At 46.0% G+C, this 20,711-nt stretch overlaps 2 protein-coding genes across 18 annotated transcripts in view; one reads left to right on the top strand and one right to left on the bottom strand.

Annotated features, from left to right (window-relative positions):
* Positions 1-7,226, top strand: part of KCNT1 (potassium sodium-activated channel subfamily T member 1) — a 56,974-nt gene extending 49,748 nt beyond the window's left edge. For 10 of the 15 annotated variants that reach the window (XR_011905525.1, XR_011905524.1, XR_011905523.1 and 7 more), the window contains 4 exons: positions 485-788; positions 2,060-2,122; positions 4,055-4,139; positions 4,253-7,226. Coding sequence is in view for 11 of the 15 variants with exons in the window: in XM_072352599.1 (XP_072208700.1) it covers positions 485-788; positions 2,060-2,122; positions 4,055-4,139; positions 4,253-4,373 (573 nt within the window). In the remaining 4 variants the exon portion in view is untranslated. The remainder of the gene's footprint in view (positions 1-484; positions 789-2,059; positions 2,123-4,054; positions 4,140-4,252) is intronic. The other 5 variants (XR_011905526.1, XM_072352596.1, XM_072352600.1 and 2 more) reach the window with 3 other exon arrangements.
* Positions 7,227-9,305: 2,079 nt separating this feature from the next.
* The window catches only part of CAMSAP1 (calmodulin regulated spectrin associated protein 1), a 28,342-nt gene continuing 16,936 nt past the window's right edge, over positions 9,306-20,711 (bottom strand). For all 3 annotated transcript variants that reach the window (XM_072352589.1, XM_072352588.1, XM_072352587.1), the window contains 13 exons: positions 19,410-19,551; positions 18,703-18,842; positions 18,511-18,607; positions 17,942-18,119; positions 17,118-17,212; positions 16,461-16,545; positions 13,648-16,084; positions 12,961-13,097; positions 12,666-12,874; positions 12,479-12,581; positions 12,029-12,144; positions 11,677-11,795; positions 9,306-11,466 (listed from right to left, as the gene is read on the bottom strand). In XM_072352589.1, coding sequence (XP_072208690.1) covers positions 11,164-11,466; positions 11,677-11,795; positions 12,029-12,144; positions 12,479-12,581; positions 12,666-12,874; positions 12,961-13,097; positions 13,648-16,084; positions 16,461-16,545; positions 17,118-17,212; positions 17,942-18,119; positions 18,511-18,607; positions 18,703-18,842; positions 19,410-19,551 — 4,161 coding nt within the window. In that variant the 3' untranslated portion in view covers positions 9,306-11,163. The remainder of the gene's footprint in view (positions 11,467-11,676; positions 11,796-12,028; positions 12,145-12,478; positions 12,582-12,665; positions 12,875-12,960; positions 13,098-13,647; positions 16,085-16,460; positions 16,546-17,117; positions 17,213-17,941; positions 18,120-18,510; positions 18,608-18,702; positions 18,843-19,409; positions 19,552-20,711) is intronic.

Below are 20,711 nucleotides of genomic sequence, written 5' to 3'. Positions count from 1 at the left end.
CTGGGGATGGCTTCCTTGGGCGAGATGTTCCCCACAGCACCAGCAAACAGCCAGGAGGTGTAATTACCGGGAGAGGGAGCAGGATCTGGGCTCCACTGTGAATACCTTCAGTTTTCAGCTTTGTGGAAAGCTGACATTTAGCTTGATGCATTCCCCATTCATCCTTAGAGATGCTTTTATTCCCTTTATTAATAAATCGGTTCTTACCAGCGGAGCTCCCTATAGCACAGGTGTGGCAGCAGGTCTGCTGCGAGGTGTCAGAGAGGAAGGTGAGGGCAGGAGAGATTAGCACTGATGGAGATGTGGTGCTCGCTGCACCCCATGGCTGCTGGCATTCCAGAGCCCCCATCCCAGAGCTGCTGCCCAGGTGCTTTAGCAGCATGGGGATGCTGTGCTGGCAGTGCACGACTAAGAGATGGGACCCCGTCCCAGAGCAACTCCCGTTAGGTGGCCCCGCGGTCCCCGTCACCGGCCGGGCTTCCAGTCACAGATCTCCATCAACGTGGAGGACTGCGAGGACACGAAGGACGTGAAGGAGCACTGGGGAATCAAGACAGGCCACCACAGGAACTCGTGCTCCAGCGACCAGTCCGAGCACCCGCTGCTGCGGCGCAAGAGCATGCAGTGGGCACGCCGGCTGAGCAGGAAGGGCAACAAGCACTCCGGCAAGACAGCCGAGTGGATCAGCCAGCAGCGGCTCAGCCTGTACCGCCGCTCCGAGCGGCAGGAGCTGTCCGAGCTTGTCAAGAACCGCATGAAGCACCTGGGTTTGCCCACCACTGGGTATGGTAAGTTGTGTGCGGTCGTGCTCCCCTGCGGCGAGGCGGCCCCGTGGGCTCCGCAGGTAAACCCCCATCCATCATGCCCAAGCCCTGCAGGTGCTGCTGGACCCGTCTCTGGATGCTGCACAGCAATGCAGTGCGCATCGATCCTGGGGTGGCTGCAGTGGGGTCTGTGCCTACAGGAGCTGTGCCCGTGCTGTGTGGGTAGCCTAGAACACATTGAACCACTGAATCATGGTGTGATAGAATGGTTGGGTTGGAAGGGACCTCCAAAATCATCTAGTTCCAACCTCCTGCCACGGGCAGGCTTGCCAACCAGTAAAACAGGCTGCCCAGGGCCCCAGGTTGGCTCTGTTTTGGGTCAACTCATCCAAATCCTGGTACTGTGCCCCACAGTGCTGCAGGGCTGGTGCTGCAGCTCTGCGCCATCATCATGCTGTATTTCAAGAGCATCCGGCGGGGCTGGGCTGGCTTGGTGGTGTGTGACGGCCGCGTGTGTCACTGTGCTTCGTGCTGACCCCACGTCTTTCTGGTGGGGACTGCAGCCCCGCGCTGGTGCTGGGGTCTGTGTGCCCACACCTGCCCTGTGGTTACGGTGCAGTCCTTTGCCCACGGCTTTCTTGGTTCGTTTCGTCTTTCTGCCCTGTGAGCCATCCCGTGCTGCCTCCTGTCTACTCCATGCCAGACCCCTTCCATCGCCGCAGCCGGGCCCTGGGCACCAAGCACCAAGCCCAGCTGGGGTTTGCTGCCTGCAGCAAGGAGAGTGGGGGAAATGCAGATCAATGCAGGGAAACAGAGGGCGTGTGGAGTGCTGGGGGCATGTGGCAGCCGCTCCATGGAGGAGAAGGTGGGGACAGCATTGCTGGTTCAGCTGCACACTTGGCACTGCTGCCTACAGGTAATGCAGCACTGAGATGGAGCTCTTTGTCCCTGCTCCCCTCCTCCCAAAAGTTTCCTTGGCTCATTCTGGGGATGCAGCTCTCTTTGCTCTGTATCACTCTGCTGATGGCAATCGGTGCCGCAGTGCTGGTAAAGCCTGACTGCTCAGTGCAGCTCTGGGGCTCCAGCTGGGATGTGTGCAGGCACCAGGGCACGGCTGGCATTGGTGTGCTTGGTGGTTGGAAGGACACTGGCTCTGCCTGCTCTCCTTGCCTTTATCTTTTGCTCCTTTATTGCCGAAGTGCAGCAGCTCGTCTCTAATATTTGCCGAATCATGGCTTGCTGACCTCTCTCTCTCTCTCTGTTTATGTCTGTGCCTTTCCCTGTATGTTCTGTAGAGGATGTAGCAAATTTAACAGCCAGTGATGTGATGAATCGGGTAAACCTGGGATATTTGCAAGGTAATGCTCACTCCCTGGGAGTCACGCGTGCCTCACGGCGTGCAGCGTACAACAAGATCATGCCAGCTGAGCCCAATCCACACCCTTGCCAGTTTTCACCTTAGATCCTTTCACTCTCCTTTGTCGGGTGGAGCTGGAAAACAAAAGGCACTGCAGGGCTCCCTGACGTCAGGAGAGAACAACACAGGGACCCTTTGGAACTGGTGCCAGGAAATCACATCCCTCAGCTGTTACTGATAGCGACCTCCTTGCATTGCTCTGCAGGTTGATTTTGGCCTGCAAGATCCGGAGCAGTTCAAGGAGGCGGTTTCTGTCTGCTGCTGCTGAGCAAAGCAGTGCGGGAGGGCATCGTTTGCAGCTTTGTCCTGGGTTGGTTTGGGATGCGGACCCACATGTCCCTGCAGTCACCCCAAGACCCTACGGAGAGGCTCGGGGTGAAGGGATGCAGCACCCGGTGCTCAGCGCACAGCTTCATGCAGAGGGGCTCGGGAAAGCCATGGGGCAGCTGTGGCCCTGCTGGGCTGTGGTTCAGGCTTTGCCAGCCTATGCTTAAGGTGAAAAGTTGGCATTTTCCTACAAACTGTGTCCACCCTCAGAGTCCCAGCCCAGCTGTGGCTCATGGAAGCCCCACTCAATATATTGCCAGCAGCTGCAGGGGCTGCGCAGATCTCAGGGATGGTGTTCACCCCCCTCTTTGGATGTGTTCTGGCACAGCTGTGAGCCACCCCCACCAGTGCCCTTCTGCAGTGTGAGCCACCACTGTGTGGGTGCAGGAGCTCTGGATCCCCTCCCCCCAAAATTATCTGGGGGTGCCAGCTGGGACAAGATGATGGCAATACGCGTGGCGGGTTCAGCAGTGCTGCATGGGGGTCAGGAAAAGGTGCTTCCATGGTGCAGGAGAACCTGTGTGCCCCAGGATCCCCCCCTCCATTACGGCACATCCCATGCATCCCCAGCTCTGTGTTTGCCTCAGCACTGCCATCCCCATCCCCGCTGCACTGCAGGGCTGAGCACTGGGATGGCTGAGAGCTGTCAGCCCTGCGGTCTGGGGAGCAACCAGGGAGTGAGCAGCAAAAAGCAGATGGGCAGGAAGGAGGGGTGCGTGTGTAGACCCTCCCTGTGTTCCCCATCATGCCATGCGCTGCTGGCATCCCGGTGCACAACCCTGCAGCAAGCTCGTGTCCGTCTGTCCCCTGCAGTTCATCCCCTGTCCTGTCCATCACATGCCCTCGCTGTGCTCCCGCTGCTGCTTGTTCCCAGCACCTGCTTCCCCCCATGATCTTGTTTGGCAGCGAAGGGCCCCGCGTTGTCCCGGTGCTTGGTTTGGCATCACCGCAGCTCCACAAATCAGAGCCGTTCCCGAGCGGTGCTGGGGGCTCTGGGATGCCGCAGTGATGTCCTGCAGGCAGGAGGGCATGAAGCCTCGGCCACGTGCTGCTGGTGCTTATAGATGCAACAAGGGAAGAAGGTGGCAAAGCGTGGTCACGGCCCCGGGGGGGTTTGTCTGCCCTGACCCAATGTTCGGGGTCGTCGTGCTGTACTTAATGCAGCAAGACTAACGTGTTTCATTTTTTCACTCAAACAAGGTAAGACATCTTCTTATTTCATTTTGGGGCTCGATCTTTGACATGAAAAGTCCACAGTCTCCGGCTTGTGCCATGGCTGGGAGCAGCTGTGGGGCTGTGGGAGGAGGCGGTGGTGCTCTCAGTGGCGTGACCATGCTAAAGGACCCAGTGCTGTCCTCAGGGACCAGCTGTGCCCCTACTGGGCTGGATGCCTGGGGCTACTGCAGTGGGGCTGCCAGGGCATCTATGGGGTGTCCATTGGAGTGTCCATTGGAGTGCCCATTGGGGCATCCATCAGGGTGTTCATCGGGTGTCCATCAAGGCGCTCTGCCAGCCCTGCCCACCATCCCCTTCTTTCCTCCTGCAGATGAGATGAATGACCACCAGAACACTTTGTCCTATGTCCTGATCAACCCACCCCCAGACACACGGCTGGAGCTGAACGACATCGTGTAGGTGTCACCCCCTCCTCCCCACACACACTCCCAATCCCACCCCAAACCCGGGATTCCCACACATGGTGCAGGGATACAGCACACTCCACGCCCCGCTCTGTGCCCTGCAGGTACCTCATCCGCTCCGACCCGCTGGCACACGTGGCCAACGATGGGCACAGCCGCAAGAGCAGCTGCAGCAACAAGCTGGGCCCCTGCAACCCCGAGACACGGGATGAGACCCAGCTCTGAGCACACCCCATGTGCTGCGGGGATGAAAGCGAGGGGACAGGCGGGCAGGCAGCCGGCCAGAGGCACCACGTGGGAGTTTTTAACTTTTTATACCAATACCGCAACTAGTGAGAAAGTCTTTGCCGGTGCTGGTGGTGAGACTGGAACTACAAGTCGGCCCCGTTTGGGCAGGAAGCCGTGTTTGGAATTGTCCCCAAATGATGCAGGCTGTTTGCATTGGATGGGGGCACTGCTGAGCCAAGGGGCAGCTGCCCTGCGCTCGTCCTGCTCCTCTTTGCTGGGTGCCCAGGATGGATAGTCCAAATTTGGCTCTTTCACCCCAATGCTCTCCTTGCTTGTTGGCTTGTCCCGGGGGCTGCACGGAGACAATGGGGAAGAAGGGGGCTGTGCAGCCCTCGCAGCACCCAAGCAACATCTACAGATCCCCAAACACACCAAAACGACAACAAAGTGACCCAACGCTGTGCAGCACCGCTCTTGTTGCACACATCCTGGCTCTGGGGACGCTGGCACCCACTGGGGCTCAGCAGCAAAGAAAGACACCATGGACAGGGATGTGTCCCACACCGTGTTGGCCTGGCCGAGCCCCTGTGTCACAGATGGGTGTGCATTGGCAGCACAGCGGCCGTTGAGACCTTTCTCTAGCAGAAACACCAGATGTATTTTCCATCTATTTTTGCACACTTTGCAATGTCGACGTGTCAAGGTTTTTTGTTTCTTTTTTTTGTTTGTTTGTTTGTTTCTCTTTGACTGCCAAAGTGAATAACCCAGTTGTTAACGTTCTGTACTTTTACCTTCATTTACTAAAACTCCAACGTGATTTATTATTATTATTAATTATTTTTTAATGAGAAGCCTGTAAAGCACAACACAGCCGTGCCCTCCCAGCGCCGCTGCCAGGAGGGGGTTCTGCCATTCCCACCCACCACCCCTTCTCTACTACACACAATAAACATTGTTTACATAAAACCTGCTTATAGTTGCAGCACCCCATGAAGGTGCTTAGAGCTGCATTGCCTGAAAAGAAAGCAAAAACCCACCCAGGCAAAGCTCTGCAGGCCGACAATTGGATGGGGCCTGGGCTGGCCTTGCTTTTGATGCCATCTGGCACTCAGTGGGCAGTGCAGGTGGAAATACCCAACCCCCACCCGAGCCCTTGGCTGCACTGAGATGTGGGCACGACCCAACCATCACCGCTGCTCTGTTGGATGTTATTTGTTTCGCTTGATGCATTATTATTATTACTTTTAATCCCATTGGTTGCAGCAGTTCCGTGTTGTATTTATTTCTGGTTGGAAGTTGCCGTGCCAAGAGAAATTAAGTAGTTCCCAAAGGATAAACAGCGAGAGCAGCTGAAGCACAAAGCCAACGGGGTCGAGCCATGTCCGACCCCACAGCGCTCCGCTATCAGTGCACACAACCAAGCCTGGAGCTGAAGGTTTTCCATCCCATTCACCTTCAAGGGAGGGGGTGAACAAAGCAGCTCTGCACCCCATCCCACGGTGGGGGCTGAAGTCACAGCCCTCCACTCAGTGATCCATATGGGCACTTCCCAGCTGGGGATATTCCATGGTTACCCCGTGCTGACTGTTCAGAAGGGAACATTTCTATCTAGTTCCCCGCAGTTGGCTGCTCTGTGAGCCTGGGGGCAGCCCAGCACCCCACAGCACCCCAGGCACTGCAAGAGCATCCCTCCCCCTCACTGCATTCCAACACCACTTCTGTTTGTTTAATGTATGAAGGTGTGCATTTAAGAAGGAAATAAGCTACATGTGTGCAAATCACAGGCTTTTTGTTTTTGCAGGTATTATTTCTATGGTGTAAATGTATGGCTGACGTTCTAATGGGGTGTTCAGAGAAAAAAAATACTGTAGATATTTTACCTGTGGTCAATGTAAATCTATGAACAAGCGTTAAGTTCTTCTAACAAGAAGAATTCGGTTACAACACGAATGTAATAACGAGGATATTCTATTTCTCTAAGGGTTGCGGCACCAACAGGAGCTGCTGCTGCTCACCCAGAGCTGGCTCAGAGCGGTGGGTGCTGCACTGAGGCCATGCAGGAGCAGAGGGGGGGGGGATGTGCTGCACTCCTTGCTTCACCCCAACAGCTCCAGCAGGGCCCCAGTGTACAGCAATATTTATTTCAGGTCACCCTCAGCTGTTTCTATTTTTCCCTGTTTTCCCAAGGAAATGCAATGGTTTCACTGCCAGCAGTGGGTCGCACAGCTCTGGCTCACAGTGCAGCACTTTGCTCATTAGGGAAGCATCACCCCCCCAGCCCAGAGGGGAGGCACACAGATAGCACTGCTGGCCCATGGGTGCCTCCTCTTCCCCCTTATAGCTCACCCTTATGTGGGAGAACACGGCACTAGGGCTCCCAGAGCAATGCAATGCCCTTAGAAAAGCAGGATTCTATGAAGGCCGCAGAGCTGAAAGGCCTGGGGCAATGCAGACACACAAGAGAGGGCTGTGATGGCTCCGGGTTTACTGGCACTGTGTGTCCCACAGCACTAACAGCTCCAAACTCCGAACGTGAACACAGACCACAACACGCACTGCAACCTACTGAGCAGTCACACACCCGTCCCCATTTTCACCCCTCCATCCAAACACCTTTTTACTTCCCGAGGGGGAACTGCTCTCCAGGTCAACTCTGTGTGGGCTCCATCAGCCACAGCCAACAGCAAATGCATCCTTCCCTGTCTGAGGCCTCATTTTGGGACACGTATCCTCGGGGTGCACTGTAGACAGCCAACAGGAGATGTTTTTTTGTACGATTCCCGTGAAGACACTTCACATTTCTGTAAAGAGAAATCGAAATAAAAGAGCTGCATGCAGCAACAACAGAGACTGCTGTCTGCCTGCTGGCTGCCTTGTCCTGGGGTGGGCTCTGAGCGGGAGCACGGAGTTACTGCCAGCTTCCACTCCAGCTGGAGAAATTACTTTGTCTTCTACGACAGCTTCATGCTGCGTTACGCAGCCCATGCTAACAGTAGTGCTCAGGGCAGGCTGCTCCCCAGCACTGCATTGCTCCTGGGGCTGGGCTGCAAATGCAATTTAAGTAGTTGAATAAATAGTTAATATTGAATAATAGTTAATAGTTGAATAGTGAAATAAATCCCCCCTGCCATCTGGCAGCAGGAAGGTGTGCTTGTTTTGCTCGCAGGCTTTGCACAAGGCAGGCAGCCCAAAGGAAGGCACAGCCCCTGAGCTCACCACCATGGGTCTATTGTTGGCATCATTTGAGCCATTGGTTCTGTTCGAACTTTGAGTCATCTCTGCCTGCATTCCGAATAACTGACAGCAACATTTGGAGTGATGCACGGACTGAAAGAAGAGCAGCATTTCAGTAAGAAACTTTTCAGTTCATTTGACCTTCATCCAGAAGGGACACTCATACGGAGAGCACAGCTCCAACAGCATCGCTTCTTTGGATGCCTTCATGCAATGGCCTGTAGCACCCAGACCGTGTGCAACAGAACAGAAGACACATACATGTATTTGTAGCTCCTTCTCAGCCTCTCCTCTTTAAACTCCACTGCACCGCCTGGAACAGAAGGGTGAAATCACTCCTTGTGTGCCCAAACACACCTGCAAACAGTGAAGCTCAGAACCCTAAAACTGAGAGATCCCGCTTGCAGTTTATCTGCTATCAGTAATGCAGTCAAACCTTTACCATTATTTTCTACTTTAGTCCAGTGTCTGCACGGTGACCTGGTCCTCACCACAAACACTGAGCTGTGGCTGATCCCCTCCCTCTGTTCCCAATCTACTTGCCACAGTGACAGCTCCCAAAAGACGCCAGTTTGCACGCTGCTGCCTTTCCCATCTAGCAAAGTCAGTGTGGTTTTGTGCTCTCAGTCCTCCCACAAGTCCAGCACGTGGCACTGAGCTGCACTCAGGTTCTCAGAACGACTCGGTGTGTTCACAGCTTGGCTACGTCTTGCCTGAACCACAAAGCAGGATGGAAATGAGACAAAGACACATGAATGGGCAAACACACAACGTAGTGACGTATGAAAGCTTCAGAAAAGGCACTTAAAAGCACTTTAAAGATGTACATTCTTGTATTTATTAAGAAATGAGTAAGAAATCAAGAGAGGTCAAAAGAGAGACCCACGCCAACACTGCCCTGTGCGGTCATTGCTTAGTGCAGCACACGGCCTGCAGTGCCATCAGGCACACCAGAGCCAAAGCCTCCTTCACATGGCAGAACAGGAGCAGCCACAGCTGCAGGCAGCCCTGGGGAAGGCTGAGCTCAACAGCCAGGCTGGGCAGCACATTAATGGTACTGAACCTTCCAGTCCACTCCTTTCTATGAGCAGCGAGATTTCAGCCTGGAGGAAATAATAGAGAAAACTAAAAATAGTGTTGAAAAAAAGACATACTAAAAAAAAAATACCACCCAATCTCTATGGACAAGGAGTATTTCACATGAGAAATCTATCAGTCAAAAACATTTCTAAGTTGGAAAGGTCTGCGGCTTTGAGATTTAAATGCTTTTAGTGTAGCCACTGGAGGTGCATGAAGAGGCCTCAAATAGCCAGTTTATACTTAAACCCCAGAGGTGGTTTGTCCTTACACATGACAAACAAGCTGGCACCCAGCAGCTCAACAGAAGACGTTCTGCTGGTGCTTCTGCCACTGCCTGAGCACTCGGATCCCAGGAAACCCACCAGCCAGATTCAGGAACCTGCAGACTGATCAAATAAATCCTTAAGATGGCTGTTAAATAACCTCCCAATGTTCTGAAAGGTCGAATTCTAGCACGTTTCAACCAAGGTCAGGAGAGCTGAGCTCACAAAGCTATTACAGCTGCTGACAAATGAAGCTTGCTGGGAGCACAACTGAACAGAATAGCACATCTTTAAAGCATATTAGTTCTTGGACAGGATGAAGCATCACAACAACCAAAGGTACACATGAAATAAAAAAGGAAATCAGTTAATGATTTTTATTAAATCTCAGTGCTTTCATAAAATAAATATGGTATATAATATCAAACAGTGAGAAATAAAGCACAAGCATGAAAAGCATGGTAACAAAAGTTACACTCATGACGGCGTTTAATACTTAAGCACTTTAGAAACCATAAAGCCTTTCATTATTTACAAGCAGCAAACTATCTAACATCATGTACAAAGTTGCAGCAGCCTATCAAGAAGTACTGGAAGGGGAAAAAAAAAATGGAGAGACTTCAATGGAAGACCTTCACTCCACTCTACCTAGTTAGCTTTATATTATGTACCCCACTTTCCCCTTACGTACATCACTTCTTGTGACTTCCATTATCCTCCAAGTCTAATAACGACACTGCATTCTATTGCAGAGCTCAGCTCATCTCTAGGATTGGTGTAGTGCCTCCAGCACTTCCGAGTGATGTTTTCAAGTAACACTCCAAAGGAAAGTAAACATGTGCAAACCAAAGTTACAAACCTAGGCGCCCCTCAGGCAGTCACACCAGATGGAGCAGGCGCTAGTTAGCGGATGAAGTCATGTTATAGCTATAGGAACCTATTGGGAGGCCCAGCCTGGGCAGGAATGGGAACACGTTAAAAACTGGAACGGAACTGCAAATGCACCCTGTGACCACAGAGAACAACGTAATCTGCTGAAACACAAAGATCTTTAAGGTCATGACTCCAGATTTAATATTTCAACATGAAAAGAAATCCAAGCCATTCGACTTATTTGGGCTTTTGAAACAAATGCAAACATCTCTGTTTAAAAATCGCTCTTCAATGAGGAAAAAAAAGAACAAATCAATATATATTAATATATCACCCAAAATAAAAAACGTACACACTCTTCATTTCCGAGCATGCTGCTCATTCAGAAGAAAGACAGGACAGAGAAAGTAGAATTACATTTCATGATAGAATAAAAACATTAAAATTTGTGATCGTTAAGTGCACCATCGTACAGGAGTAGCGTGCTCAGAGTGGACACGTTCTATACCTACCAGAATCCATCTTTATTAAAGCAAACAAATCTTTAGGACACTACCTGAAACTGATAACAACTGCGCTCCATTCAGCTTGCTTGCCTCAAGTTTCAATCAGGCACATTCCAGCCAGCAGCACCTGTATGCCTCTTCATGATTGTATTCCAGAGATCTTTCAAAATGTGAACAATTTGTAGTCTTTGTTTGTCTTTAAAAAGACTGGCTTTTGCAATGCTTATTCTAAACAGGTGCTGCAGGTAAAACTCTGTTCTGAGCAGCACAAGTTGGGACTTCTTTCAGAAATCTGAGAGCTGGACTTAGGTTGGCAGTAGATACAGTACAGCTATTTGATGTATGAAACAGTTCCTCAAAAAAGTCTGAAAGGAAAATTTCCCCTAAAAACCAAACCAAACCAAACCCACTTCACCCGAGATCTGTTCAATCTTCTGCCAAAGTTCAGAGCTCACCAGCTTTAAGAACGATAGGAAGGAGGAGGCCAATGAGGCGGAGAGGAAACAAAACTAAATAATTCCCAATTTGTACCGATGGAAAGCTTCAAGTAAAAGGAAACCCACTTGTTAAAGATCTTGCTACATGCACAGTCCCTCATCAGTTGAAAGCCACAGTAGTTAGCATTGGGTGTAACAGCAGATTTATCACTCATTAAAAAAACACTGATAATGTTCCTTCATTCTTAATAACTTGCATCCATGGTTTCTGTTTAGAAACGTCTTAAAAAATGTTTATGGTTCTGCACATTTCATACCAAACCAGAGGAAAACAGTAAACATGTCTTCATTTGATGCAATCCCATTCAGCAATCTCCTGCCCAAGAACTCAGTGTCATTTACGAGTCTGAGTCTTCTTTGGCACTGCAGGTCGCTTGGCTTGCCATAAGTGGTTATGGATAGTAAGAGCATCCACGCTAACAGACATGGTTTTGGCTGGAATCACATTGAACTGTTTTCTGTCCGAACTGTATTTGTAAAGTTTGTCAATCATTTTCTTGGTGATGCTCTTTGGCCCTGTTCCAGTCAGCTTGTAGATTTCTTCAGTATCTGGATAGTAGCAGTAAAGTGCTCTGAACTGGCAGCCAGCATCACGGAACAAAATGATGTAGTGGTTGGCATCACATTTTTCAAGTTCCTGCATTAAAAATAAGCAAGTAAAGATGTGCCCAGCTTTTAGCTTTCCCACATAACCAGAAAAGTGGGTTTTCCTTGAATAGAATTCATCATTTCACAGGTACGTCTTAGGAAACAGAATACAGCACCGTGGAGGAGTAGGACTATGAAGCAAGCACTACAGGTGAGCTTCACCGTGAGTGCATCCATAGTTTCCTATTTTATTGCTTACCTCTAATATCGAATTCTTATGTGGTTCATTCACTTTTCCAGCAAGACAGCAATGAGATATAGCATTGTGAATAATAGGCTTGTTTGATTTGCTGCTGGGCTCCTTAAATAGTTTTGGACCTATGGAAGAGAAGCGAGTAAACTTCAGCTGTCCAGCGCTTAAGAACATTAAGATTTTAATTCATCAGAAGTGCTAGAAAAAAACATTTCTTTCAATAACTGACTTGTAGATATTAAACAGAACATAATAGGCTTCATAATTTCACAAAAGTAACAGCTCACACCAAACATATCAGAGCTTTACATAACCCGCTAATCACAGCAAATGCTCAAACTGAAATGAAGGTGGTTACCTGTGTATTCTGCCACTGAAGCAATAGAAGATGCAGTTGAAGCGTTCTCCCAGTCTCTTTCTGTGTTTCTGCTAGGATTTCTGCTCAGTATTGGTAATGACTCCATAGATTCAACTCTGTTGGGGAGAGACAGAGAAAATAAGCGTCGTTTTCCCTTCAAATCATCAATAAATTCACCCTGAAAAAACAGACTACTGTCCCTCTTCCTCCTCAGAACTGTCAGCCTCTCCCTACCACATTACTGAGGCAAACTTCCTATTGCTTTTCTTTTTCCCCAAACATATAAAATTTCACGTCTGTACAGGCCAAATTTGGCACCCAAGTAAAACAGAAGGTGAATTCATTAATTATCATTGTGCCTCTACTTCTGCAAACCAAAGCAAACAACACTGAATCCTAACGCTCTCATAAGGCAAGAGAAACCTTTCTTTATTTTTTAAATATCTCTACCTCTGCGATGGTGTGCCTCCAGAGTGCACGCTTTCAGGTTCTGTTGTTGCTGCTGAGGCCAAAGAAAGGCTGGAACCAGACTGAGCACTGCTCAAATTATCAGCTACAAAAAAGAAGACAAAACGTGAATGCTTTTGTTAAAGCAGATTACCAGACTCACTGAGAACCAACAACTCAAAATTCTTACGAGTAGAAGAACACTTTGTCCCTGAATCACTGTAAGATTCCTCACGGTGGACCGACTTTGGCCTGGGTTTCTTGGGCTTGGATTTGGGTTTTCCAAGCCCTTGCTCCTCCAAGATTTGCTGCTGTTTTTTCCTTAGATATTCTTGCTTGATAAGTTCCCTACGAGCCTTCTCCTCTTCTTTGCGTATTCTGTCCTCCTCAGCTTTGCGACTGAAAAGCAAACCACAACATTCAATGTATAATGATTTTCCTCATTTTAAAGAGGAAAGGAGTCACCCTTTCCCACACGCTATTACCGAGCTTCATCTCTTTTCTGCTCAACTTCAGCCTCCAGCTGCTGTTTGCGAAGCCGAGCCTCCTCAGCTTTGCGCTGCTGTTTTAGAAGGAACGCCGCACGTTTTTTTGCCAACTCATCTTCTGCTTTCTGTTCGTCCTGCAGGATTCACAGGGATAGAAAGTTGTAAAGACTACAGGAAAACACATCAAATCAGCAATCACAGGATTGCTGAGGGTTGCAGGAAGATTCTTCTAAGGAAAACATATGGCAGTACTTTTGGAAACCTCTAGATAATCAGAACTGAAGTGTTAAGTCAAACAACCATACTGAGTTTTTTGGCGGTCTCCAATAGAACTTCAACACTAAATTTTCCTTTAGGCTTATAAAAGGGAAACAAACTATGGTCTCACTTTACTCCAATTCGTTTTAAGTAAACATAAACAGCACAGAACCTTGTAAAACTGTAAAGTACCAGGAAACTACAACAGATAACCCCGGTGTTAACAAAAGCCTTTATGTCACTAAATACACACCATAGTACACAAAATCAGAGGACAAATTTACTGAAGTCAAGACCAGGAGAATTTTAGAACAGAAATGGATAATGAAAGCATTGTAATGTCAGAACATACGGTTGGCAAAAACAAGTTCTTAACGCTAGACAAAAGCAGAACAATGACTGAATACATAACGGTAAAATACTTACCTTGAAAAAAAACCCCACACCAGACTTCTGATCACCTTCGCTAATTATATCCGCAGAGCTATCCTGGTTCTCAGATTCTCCTTCATCTGGAGCTTTTAAGTCAGACAAATCTACTTCAATGAGATTAGCCTTGCTCCTCAATGGCTCATCCATTGGGACGTTTTCTTTTCCCGAGCCATCAGAAGAATTCAACCCTGTTTCTTTAAAGCTGTTATTCACCTCTTTGCTCATCTCAGAAATGATATTTGCATCTTTTGAGGAGGAGAGAACAAGTGCCCGTTGATTACTCTCATCATGAAGTCTATAGGTATCAAAGAAACACTTTTCTTGAGAACCACTTCCCAGATCAGGGCTATTTTCAGAGCCTATTTCTGTTGGCGTCTTTGACAAGCTGTTGCATGGAAACGGTCTTAAATGTGGTAAGGTTTCTAGACTTTGTGTTGGGGTTTTCACACGTGCTGAGTTTTGTTGCCTGTCTTTAGGGACTTTCAAATCAGCTGGTCTTCCCGACCGAGGATTCCTGCCTTGACCAAATCGAGGCGGTTTACGAAGGCTGTTCATTCCAGTTGGTGACAAGGGCTCAACAAAATGGATCGATGGTTTTACCTTTTGGTCCTGAGAGTTACTTCTGGTTCCTGGTGATGGCACTGACGGAGATTTCATAAGCAATTCCTGTTGCTGAGAAATCTTTAATATAGCCTGCTGAAGCGTGCTGATTGTTTCATTAAGCTTTTCAATTGAGAGGTCACATTCATTAATATCTACTTCTGTAACATTGTCTTCTAGAAGGGCAGCAGAAATAATTTTACTTTTTTCCAATTCATGTATAGCAGCAGCATCTTTTGGTTTATGTTGCTCAACGAAAGCTAGGCTTTCTTGCATTTTTACTTTTGTTACCTCCGGAGAATCATTAATTAGGTCTTCTCTTTCCTCCTCCTTCACAAAATACTCTTCAGACTTAGAACCCAAAGAAACTTCATCCAAGTCTTCACCATTGTGCCGAGGGTATTCTTTTGGAAAATGCTCCGGTTTGAGTGGCTGTGGAACATCGGGAGATTTTCCCTTCTTAACAACATGCAAGAAAGCTGCCTTGCCCAATTTTAGTCGCTGCCTTGCTGATAAGGCTTCCATCTTCTTCTTCTGAGCTTCTATTGCTCTTCGTTTCTCTTCCAACTGCATATGAAGCTGCACCAATTCAGAAGCTAAAAGGTTAACATTATCTTTATTTGGTCTGTTGGGGCTTTGCTCTCGTTTCTGTTTCCATGTGGTCAGTGGTGCTGGGCAGCTTTCTGATCCATCTGGAGTGGTCTTTTGTGAACTACTTGTGCTGGACTTAGTTTCATAGCTATTAAGCCTCTGAAGCTTTCGTTCTGCAAAATTGGTCATGCGGACACTCCCACTGGCCACTGACACACTGCTAACCTGGGAAATGGTACTCAAACATGGGCTGGAACGCCCACTTGCATCATCTTTATCTTCATGCTCTTTCACCTTCATATCTTCTTGCAGCTTTGCAGATTCTTCCTCACCTATGTATTTAGCGACTATAGGATGGTCATCTAAGACTACCAAGTCCTGTTCAGTGTCCTCTATGTCTAAGAGATCAGAATCAGAGTCCTGTCTCACCATAGTCCATGTAGTATCCGGAACATGTAAATTGAGACTTTTCACATAACTTACATTGACTTTACTTGCTATGTCATCATCAGATTTAGCAGCATGAAGAAAAAATCCCCCAGTGGGTTGATCCTGAGCAGAAGGATCTAAACTGCTACTAGCCAAAGGTCTGGAGGCTTCTAACCCCGCCTCCACCAGCGCTACTGAGTCTGCAGCACTGGACTCAGTAACTGGAGTGAAATCAGAACTAGAAATTGGAGTAAAAGTCCTACTGAGATCATGGTCACCATGACTGCTACTTGTTTTCTTGCGAATCAAAGGCAAGTGTCCCTCATTTAATCTCTTTGCTATAAAACTCCTTTGTTTCCCCTCCCCACATTCATCCTCTTTATTTATGATTTGTTTTTCCTTTGCTGGCTTTAGAACTGCAGGCATTAAAGGCTCCAGGTAGAAACTGTCTGGTTTGCTTTCTGAAGACTCGCTGTTTGTTTTTGGAGACCATGCAGTTGCAGCTATGCTGGGTACCCTGGCTGCTGCGTTCTGCAATTCCACGTCACCACGGTTCGGCCTTTCTTCAGATCTGATTATTGCAATAAGCTCTTCATCTTCATCCTCAATTTCAACGTTGTTCAGCAAGCTCTTCCCATTAGTTTTCACTGATGGAGGATGGGGCTGGTTTTTTGGAGTTACATTAACAATGTTTGAAGCAAGGCTGTCTTTGCTGATTGATCTAGCCAGACTAATGCTATCACCAGACCCAGGGTCCACATCAGTACTGGCGGAATGATGAAGAGCAAATGGTGTTGGCTGAGACAGAGGCCTAGAAAAGATAAGAACAGTTCACTGAAGAGAAAGTACAAGAAATTATGATTTGCTGACTTAAGGACCATAATACACAAAGCCAACATTTCTGTTCCATTTGGAAAAGGCAGCCCGCAGCAAGAGTGACCACCAACAGTTAGATACTTGAATTCTCAATAGTGCCTACTGCAAATCACGTTTAAAGTATGCTCAACTGCAACGCTAAAATCAATCATCCCTGGAAATGCTTTTTTTAAAATTTAATTAAAGAAAACCAAGTTAAGCAACTTTGTCCATTTCTAAGGAAGCGATACCATATTACTATAGGGATGTCTGTCACAATACGGAGCACCCTTCCATTAAACAGTACTGTAAAACCTAAAAGCACACGTTACCTGGGTTTCTTCTCTGGCCATGCAAGAACTGAACCTCGTGGCTGCCCATCAACACGAGTCAGAGAATTAGAACGATGCCGATGACCTACAATATTTTTTTAAATATGTTTTAGAACCAATCTTTAAGTGAGGAGTTTCATCGCCTTTAATAGCAAATAGAATACATTATTTCACCAAGAGATGGCAGCAGAAAACAAATTTGCTGAAATAATAAAGAAAAGTAAACAGAAACCTGGTAAAATACACTGAAAAAATGGCACTGCATATATAAATATATATAGGCACACGTGCACACACATCTGTACGTATTTGTACATAGATTTGAATTCTACATTTCCAAGCATGGAAGTGCTCAATTTGCTTTCCTCGTCCCTCCCACTCACTCCCCAGTTCCATCTTTTTTGTCTTAAACAGTCTTTATCACTGCATGGTGTAAGAGCACAGGTAGTTGATATGAATTTTGGTCAGTGCCATTGCTCAGAGAAGAAAAGAAATTCTAAGGAATTCTGTATAAGCATAAAACCTTGATTTTCAAAAAGTACCCTAAAGACCAAATTTATTGATTTCACTTAGCACATGTATTTTGTCATTAATTACTGTATTGACAGTGATGGGCATTGCCTTTTGAAATGTATGTAAAATTCAAAGTAGACTTACCAGGGCTGTCTTCGCCCTGTAAAGATTTTTGTTGTTTCTGTCTCAAAGGGAGCAGTGGATGGGAAGGGCTAAAGGCTGGGCTTCCTCCTTTGCCACTAATTCAAAAATCAGAGCAGGAAGAATTCATTAATAGAAGAATTTTTTTTTTTCCCTATAACAACAGAAGAAAGTTATACAGCAGAGAAGTTACAGTAGTAATAGTCACACCCAACCTCCCCTAAAACACAAAATCATAGCATCAATATTAAAGAACTTAAAGAAAAATTAAGATTTTTACAATAGAAAAGTAAACTCCTATCTGAAATCAAAGTGTTTTTGTTCCTTTTTTTGTTTCTATTTCAGTCATACAGTGACTTTAAAATGTACCTTATGCAACAGTACACCTGAGACAAAGCAAAAACAGAATTAACTTCCTTATAGCTCTCACACTTAGTTCAGCTGAAAAACCTCATCACTGTCTTCCTCATACACTGAATCATACTTAAGGTTTTTCATACCAACATTTAAAGAACATGGTCAGCAAAGATCAGATGCTTGGATAGTTTTCATATTTCACAATATCTTTAAAATAGAAATTAGAAGAACTTCTTCTATAACACAACGGTGACAATTGGTGTTGAGGCTTACTGGAATTTGCCAAAGATCAAACATAACAGTGCCAAGTATTTCTTTGAACTTCAGAATATTTTACACATTGAGTGAATTCAAGCTGTGTGCAGAAAACCTGAAGCAAAATCAGAACAGCTAGAAGCAGAATTTCCTATGTGATCCAAATGGAAGCATACAGTAGAAGATTAATCTAAACAACATGAAAACAGACTTACAGGTAGTCAGGTTCTTCAGGGTGCAGGTAGTACCTACTGCAAGCTTCAGTGCCTGCCTGAGCTGAGGGCTGCACGTCTGCTGGATTTGTACTAGCAGGACTAGCCATGAAACTTCTCTTAGTTGCATTGGAGATAGGAACGGGTGGGCGGCTGCTCTTCTGCTGCAACACTGCTTTAACTGTGTATATATTAAAAACTGTGTTAATGTTAGAAATAACCATTAAAATAACAAAGCAGAAAAGGAAGTTTCAAACTGCTATACGCTACAGTGACAATTTCACGACACAAAACTGGAATGCAGTAGTAGAAGTAATAACCTGTATTTAAAAATCATATATTCTGGTGGCTTTATTGGAAAGGAAGTAAATTCCAAAGTTAGAATCCAATCCACAACTGAATCTAGGACTAACCTGCCTTCCATTTTTGCTCCTTTCAAAGAACGTTGCAGCAAGCAGAAAGCTTGGGTAGAAAGCGAGCTTCAAAGCAAACAGCAACGTGTAACAGGTTTTCCATTTGATGTAAATATTCTGAAATAAGTCACTAATATTTGTGAAACATAAAAGACTTACCATCTTTTATTTCCTGAACATCTCTTGGTTGTACAAAGTCTGGTTTGACATTCTCAAACCACCAGAAGAGTTCCGCAATGAACACCATGACGTTGGGCTAGAAAAGAAAAAATGCTCCTCACAGTAACAAAATAACTGCTAATGATTTACCCAGGTGTTGGTTAGAAATGTATCCTTCATTATGTTCCTTACCTTTAAAACCAAAGGAGCATACAACATGTCCTCCAGCGTGAGATAAAAGCATTTGTTTAGATATTCATTTGAGAATTCTCTCAAGAGTTGAATATTATAAAGGCTGTCAGCGATTGATGTAACCTCCTTCAAACAAATATCTAGAAAGGTAAGAAAGACAAGTTATGGCACCCAGTGAGTTAAACCTCCATCTACAGCTAACAGAAATACCATCAACAGGAACTCCAGAGGTCTTATAAAGCATCACTTCATACTTAATGGCTAACAGTGCATCATCTCTCTACCTGTTAAATGCCAGAGGATAGGAAAAGCATACATAACCAAGTATCAATTTGGTGTTTGTTTTATGAACCACATATGAATTTCATAGTCACACAAAAAGGTAAACAGGCTACAAACAATACCCAAAGATAAAGAACAAAAGCAATTAAAACCAGATTTGTAAACAACAGAGGGTTTGAAGTTCAAGTTGTATACATCCACCAAACACCACAAGAATTGTGAGCTAACAGTAAGGTGTGTTTATTTCTTTTTAAGGTTGAATTAGACCAAGCTTGGTAATATTAAGAGACAACATCATATCACCTAGATCTATTAAAAAATCAGACCACCTCCCGATTACATCTGCTGCTTTTTCGTTTGATAATTCATTTCTAGTTCAACTTACAAATGCTTCAGAATATTTATCAAGAGACTTTTCTACATACCATCTAGCTTCATTTGCTCTGGACAATAGTAGTGTATCACAGCTAACAGAGCAGCACCATCGCTACCATCCTTCATCAAATCCTCGAGCAAAGGAAAGTAAGGTAATTGCCTGCTTGACAGATGGTCCCTTCGGTAACGCACCTGAAAAAAGAAAACTGGTGTTCATGTGATGCCAAGGATCTCAGGAGCTGCAGTTAAGTACTGAAAGCTCTTTATGGTAGATCCTTCATAGCATTCTACTTTATCTACGTCAAAAACAACGTATAAGGTTATATTCTCCTCTCCACAGAAGCCAATTCAGAAGAATACAGTGCTTCCTTTTTCAACATTCTCCTCATATCTGGAAGCAATTCACATTGAATTCCTTGCTTCATAGACTCATTTTAACTTAATGCAAACTAATTTAAGTCAAAATTCTTCCACGCAGATGCATGAATGCAGCAGACCCAAAGAAAGAGAAACAAACAACTTACAGGTACACATTTAAAGCTCTGGGGGAAAAAAAATTAAGATGAACTAGTGATTTCTCATGTGTTACCCACACACAGACTTGCCCCATATCACCAGAGAGCAAAGGTTTCTTGGAGAGATTCAGAGCATTGTATGCCAGGCAAGACAGTATACAATAGTAATGTGCAGAGGAAAAAGTGTGCCTTTTCTCAAAAATGCTCTGCAAAGGGAGGAGGGAGGTCTGCAATCAATGGCACAACTCTCCTCAGTTTCACTACACATTAACATCAAACTTCTATTGGTTACCCCTGGACACTCAGATGATTCTGAGCTTATTTGATGAGTATCTGAAGAACAAATCTTGGCAGAGCTTCCAGCAATTTTTGCAAGCAAAGTTTTAGCACAGATGTTCACTAACAATCCATGTGCTGGACTGGAGGGCTATATCCAAGTCCCAGCAGCAAAATGATCCAGCAAGCAAAAGCAAACACACTACAAACCCAAAAGAAGTATCTTACAGTGATGGAAAAGATTCCTTTTACACCAGTATGTTAACACCACTTAACATCTCATGAGCATCCTTGATCCATGAGCTGGCTTAGCACATGGCTATACAGAGAACATCTTCAATGAGCAGAAAAGAGTTTTATTTCATCAATGGAACCATAAACTTTCCAAGATAACCTGGGCAAGCTCTCTGCGCACGCACACAAACACTCACTCATGTCAGTTTAGGATGGCACAGGCTGAGAAAAATTACATTCAAAAGAAAAAAGGTTGCTCACATGCAATTTAATAAGAAGAATTTAACAATAAGGAACAATTCCACTTATTTTGAACAAATATTAAAT

The sequence above is a fragment of the Excalfactoria chinensis genome, chromosome 18 (genome assembly GCF_039878825.1).
Source record: "Excalfactoria chinensis isolate bCotChi1 chromosome 18, bCotChi1.hap2, whole genome shotgun sequence".
NCBI classification, from domain to species: domain Eukaryota; kingdom Metazoa; phylum Chordata; class Aves; order Galliformes; family Phasianidae; genus Excalfactoria; species Excalfactoria chinensis.
This window is presented reverse-complemented; position numbering and strand designations above follow the sequence as displayed.